The 5,278-nt window shown below is 63.4% G+C and overlaps 1 protein-coding gene across 1 annotated transcript in view; it reads right to left on the reverse strand.

Moving 5' to 3' along the window:
- Positions 1-182: 182 nt before the first annotated feature.
- MNEG_11538 (pyruvate kinase) overlaps positions 183-5,278 on the reverse strand; it is a gene marked incomplete at both ends in the record, with an annotated part of 8,044 nt that continues 2,948 nt past the window's right edge. The window contains 13 exons of the mRNA XM_014039990.1: positions 183-196; positions 331-425; positions 626-716; positions 890-1,076; positions 1,590-1,737; positions 2,070-2,143; positions 2,405-2,501; positions 2,733-2,797; positions 2,985-3,125; positions 3,420-3,542; positions 3,751-3,912; positions 4,158-4,301; positions 4,641-4,838. Of these exons, the coding sequence (XP_013895444.1) occupies positions 183-196; positions 331-425; positions 626-716; positions 890-1,076; positions 1,590-1,737; positions 2,070-2,143; positions 2,405-2,501; positions 2,733-2,797; positions 2,985-3,125; positions 3,420-3,542; positions 3,751-3,912; positions 4,158-4,301; positions 4,641-4,838 (1,539 nt within the window). The remainder of the gene's footprint in view (positions 197-330; positions 426-625; positions 717-889; positions 1,077-1,589; positions 1,738-2,069; positions 2,144-2,404; positions 2,502-2,732; positions 2,798-2,984; positions 3,126-3,419; positions 3,543-3,750; positions 3,913-4,157; positions 4,302-4,640; positions 4,839-5,278) is intronic.

A 5,278-nucleotide genomic window follows, 5' to 3' on the forward strand; every position in this document is an offset into this window, starting at 1 on the left:
GGGTGGGGTGGGGTGGGGGAGAGGACATGGACTGCTGGCCGGCACGGCAGTGTCGGGGCGCAGTGGATGGACCCGGGACTGAGCCCAGTCGGACGCGCGCTGCTGCGCTTGTCTGGGGGCTAACCGGAGTTTGCAATGCACACGCCTGCATCACACTGCACCCCTCCACGTGCAGCAGGCGGTCAGTGGCGCAACCCTGCCAGAAGAACAAGCAGCATGCGGCCGCCCTGTGCCCCAGCTCCCCATATCCACATGTCAAGTCGGACTGGTGTCTGGCGGAGGGCCCAGCAACGCGTGACGCATTTCGCTCGGTATTTGGAATGGGCTCACCATCGCAGTCGGTGACGGCTGCAGAGGCGTCCACGCCAATTGCCTCCAGGCGGCCCGCCGGCTTGGGCGTGTGGTCGTGGATGAACGTGGCATTGCTGCGGGATGAGGGGAGGCGTTCCGGCGGTTGTTGTGGCAACAACGAAGCCTTTGGGGGGGACTGGGGTTGGGGCAGGCGAAGAGGGTTTGACGAAGGCCAGAACGGTGCTTTATTGCAGGCACCTGTGTGCTCAGCCGTGCTGGCAGCGAACAACCAGGCGGGAATCCCCCAAACAATCGCACGCGCGCGTGTGCACACCTGTAGTAGCTGTTGGCGGTCTCCGCGTTGCTCACGATGGCCGCCATCGTCTCCACAGCTTTCACCGGGAATGACCCGTTGGCCGTCTCGCCTGCAGCAGGAAATGAGCGGCGCACGGGTTGGAACATTGGCGTGCTGGCATGTGTGCTCTGGTGATGATGCATTCGAGGCATCTCAACATGCAACAAATCGGCCGTCACGTCCCACACAGGTTTTGGTCGGCGTCTTCAGCTGCGGCGTTGCTTGGGCGGCCCCACCACACACCTGACAGCATGACGGCGTCCGTGCCGTCAAACACGGCGTTGGCCACGTCAGTCATCTCGGCACGCGTCGGCAGGGGGTTGGACGTCATCGACTCCAGCATCTGGGTGGCTGTGACGACGAACTTCCCGGCAATGTTGGCCTTTGTGATCATCATCTTCTGGGCCAGTGCCACCTTCTCGCTCGGCACCTGCAGGTTGTTGGGGGTGGAGTGAAGTGTGGCGGGGGGCCGCCGTTCAATGAGAGCAAGGCAAAGCAGAGTGGAGGGAGCATCAGGGGACAAAGTGGCACGCTCTTGCTCCAGCACTCATCGCGTCTACTGGTAGCCGACCACGGGGCCTGATTCTTCTCTGCTCACTTCTTGCCGTGCAAGTGCTGATGGAAGGAGCAGTGCACCACGCCCTCTCACTAACTTTTGTCAATGACGAGTCCTCCATGTTGAACAGCGAGTGCTGTGATTTCATAACCAACAAAGCAGAAGCAGCCGTCCCAGGCAACTTGACGACAGCCAGCCCACTGCGCTCCCACCCTCCTCTCCTGAACAGCCATCTACCACCCTTAACAACAACAAGAGTAATCAGCCGCCCCACACAATGCAGCACCCCAGGATGCACAGCCTGTTGCCCATGCTGATTTTGCAGCACTCAAGGCATAACCTTTGACGCCATCACCCCCGCCATTATCTTTGACCAGCAGCGCCCACCTCCATGGCCAGGTCGCCGCGCGCCACCATGATGCCGTCCGTCTCCCGCAGGATGTCGTCAAAGTGCTCCAGGCCGGCCTCGTTCTCGATCTTGGATATGATGCGCACGAACGCGCCCCCGCTGTTGTCCAGGACCTTCCGGATGAACCTGCGGGGGAGGGGCCCGGTGAGTGCAAGAGGGGGGGATTGGCCAGGGGTGGCTGAAGGGGGGGTGGCAGGTGGGGGCGGCTTGGAAGGGAGGACCTGGGGCCAAGCAGGGGGCTTGAGCAGGTTTGACAGGGAAGGACTGGGCCAGGCACCAGGCTGGATTAGGGGGTTTTAGGTCAAGTACAACGCAGCATTACAAGGCTAGAGTGGCTCCTGGATTTCTTCCAGGCATGGAGCCTGCAAGCTGTGCGCAAACGGCGCTGCCAGCCCTCGCCATGAGGGGGACAGAACCGCCCGCTGCTCGCGCGCCCCACGCCCTGGCCCGCCTGTCACCTGACGTCGTCGCCGCTCTGCACGAAGCTGGCTGCCACGTAGTCCAGGCGGTGGCGCACAGCAAAGTTGACCAGCTGGGGTTGCAGGTGGTGTTGCGCGCAATACGTACGTGTGGTTGTGTGAGGACGAGACGAAGATCCCGATGCCAGATTTAGTGCTGACTGGACCATAAAAATGCGGGATGCCTTGGCCCGCCCTGACCAGGCGGCGACAGCAAGCAGCAGCTCGAGGAGGAGGCGGCGGCGGCGGCGGCGGCAGGAGCCGCGGCGGCGCGATGGACGCGGCGCGACTGACAAGGGGCAGGGCCCGCAGGGCGGGGGGAGGGGGGGCCTCACGTCGTCCACGTCTTTCTCGGTGAGGACGAGCATGTCGACGTGGACCCCCGGCAGATTGACGTTCTTGGTCTGGCCCAGGCTCTTGGCGTTGAGGCACCTGGGGGGGGGCGGCCGGGGCGGCGCGGGGCGGCCAGGATCAGGGCGTTTGCGGAGTCGGATCGGTGGGAGCAAGAGAACTCTAGGTGAGGTGCCTGAGATCCTCTTGAGGTATATGAGGGCCCCTGCATGTGCCAGCCAGCCAGCATGCTGTGGACCTAGTTTGACGTGAGGTTCCGTCGCATTGCCCCACTTGGCGCCCACCAGGCATTACGGTCTCGCTGCAGCGCACCTGCCGCACAGCTGCTTGTCACCCAGGATCTCCTCCACCACGATGCTCAGGGTGCCATCGGACACCTGCAGCACAACCCATGTGAAAATGGCACCAAGTCTGTGACCTGTGAACATGCAGCTGCTGAGAAACCAGTCCCAGGATACCATGCACAGCCTGCCGGCAACCGATCTGCAGCTGCGTGCACACTTAAGCATCGCAGGTTAAGCATCGCAGAGTGTCTCGGCCGCTGCAGCCTGGCAGCCCCCGCACCTTGATAATGTTTCCTGGCTTGAGGCTCTGGCACAGCTTGTCGTAGCTGATGCCGATGTGGGCCACCCCGTCCGAGTCCAGGCCGCCCTCCCACGTCTGGTAGTCAGGGCCCACTGCCTCCAGCACCACCCGCTGGTCCGCCTGCGGAGGTGAATAGGGGGCAGCAAGCCAAAATAGGGGCACCGGGCGGGCAGCTGCATGAGTGGTTGAACACTCAGCACCGGGGCGAATGCCGTCGCACGCCATGCACGTGGCGACAACGCGAGACTCAAGGTCAGCCAATGCCACGGCTGCAGCCGCGGCTGCTTAGGGCATTTTTGGAGTTCTCGCAGCATCAAGCAACCGCTCGGTCGCTATTCCGCCCCAGCGCCCTAATCAGCTTGCGAGCACTTGCAAAGCGCCCCTCTCCGCACCCCGAAGCCGCCGAGGCCTGACCTGCAGCTCCAGGTTCTTGCCGCCCTTGAGCATCGCGGTCCTGATCTCCGGCCCCTTGGTGTCCAGCAGGTAGGCGATGTTGCGGCCCTTCAGGGCGGCCACGGCGCGCAGCCGGTCCAGCACCTGCGCGGCGCGATTGTGTGGTTGGTTCCCAGGCGCGCAGCGTGTGGCGGGGCTGGAAAGTTGAGCAAGCAGCTGGGTCCCAGCGCCGCACAGGCAGCAGCACACTGTTGAGTAAAGGTGAGGCCTTTGTTCAACAGACATTGACTCCTGCTGTGTGGCCCCCGGATATGCAATGTGGCAAAAAGGCAGAAACTGCAGCAGGGCGCACCTCCTTGTGGCTCTCCTGCGAGCCATGGCTGAAGTTGAAGCGCGCCACGTTCATGCCCGCGTCCAGCAGCGCAGACAGGCCCTCTTGGCTCCAGCAGGCGGGGCCCAGGGTGCACACAATCTTGGTCTTGCGGGCGCTGTGCTGGTGGACGTCCAGGATGTTCTGGTGGGGCGGTCGGGGGATGACGGCAGGGGGGTCGGTTGATCGTGTTGGGGGATCAAGCATGCAGAGATCATGGCATTGACACGCGGGCTTGTCGCCGCTCACAGGATCGATTGGCTGGCTGGGTTATGGCAAGGGCAAGAGGCCCGTGCCGGCGTGGACGCTGCAGGGATGCCCGCACCCCGCCCCCTCAAGATTGTGGCCCCAGAGAGGCGGCGGCGCTCCTTGCACCCGGGCCCTCCCACCTCGAGGGAGATGGCCGTGGAGCGCAGGCTGACGGTCTTGGCGTACCAGGCGCTGCCCTTGGGGCTGACGTACTTGTCGGCGCGGCCCGGCGCGACCTTGATGGAGATGTTTGGGGTGCAGCGGTGCTGCCCCACGTCGACGCCCTGCGCACGGACGGGGCAAGGGTGGGCGGGGTGGAGGGGTGGGTGGGGTTGAAGGGACGGTGCCTTAGGTGGCAGATGGAGGGAAAGGGCAGTGCGCAGGAAGGTGCTGTTTCGCACAGAAGCTGTGACATGTTAGGGCAAACAGGGACTGCTTATGTGAGCACCTCGGTCTACAGACACTGTCACATTCATTAGCATGCCATTGCCAACCAACCAAGAAACATGTGTTGCCGACCCCACTATCACCCCGCATAAGCTCTTGTACGAAACAAGCAAGAACACACACATGCAGCAAACATTTACCTGCGCACGCAACCTGACCACAGCCCCCAGACTCACCTCGATGACGACGACCTCATGCCCCGCAGGGCACAGCCCCGCCTGCACCGCCCACACCACGGCGCGCTCCAGCATCATCTCCCCCTCAAAGGTGCGGCGCCCGCTGGGCATCGAGTCCGCGATGTAGGGCACCGCGGCGTAGGTGGGGGCGCAGGCGCGCGCGACGGCGGGGCTGTCGGTCACCACCAGCACGGGGACCTGCGCGCGGCGGGGAAGAGGGGCCCAAGTGGGCAGGGCCGGGGGTGGGAGGTGGGGGTCAGCGGGGAACATGGAGTTGCAGGTGTGCGTGGGCCTGGTGCGTGTGCATGCAGCACGTGTGCACTCATCAAGAGGTGCTCGCGTTGCACTGGCCGTGTTGCCCTGGCCTCCTATCAAAATTGTGTTCAGCTTATGTACCAGCTGCGATTTGCCTTGAAGCAAACCGCATGATGATGCATGACCTAATACTTCGATGACATGTTACCAGCATGCATCAACACACCCAAGCATACACAAAGACACACCAACATGAGCGCACCCATTCACCCGCCAGTCCACCCGCCCACCAGCACGCCCCGCTCTACTTGCCCGCCAGCAGCCCCACCCGCCCATCCACCTGCTCCCATCCTAATATTGTCCAACCCCCGCGCCCCTCGTAC

The sequence above is a fragment of the Monoraphidium neglectum genome (assembly GCF_000611645.1).
Source record: "Monoraphidium neglectum strain SAG 48.87 unplaced genomic scaffold scaffold02791, whole genome shotgun sequence".
Taxonomy (NCBI): domain Eukaryota; kingdom Viridiplantae; phylum Chlorophyta; class Chlorophyceae; order Sphaeropleales; family Selenastraceae; genus Monoraphidium; species Monoraphidium neglectum.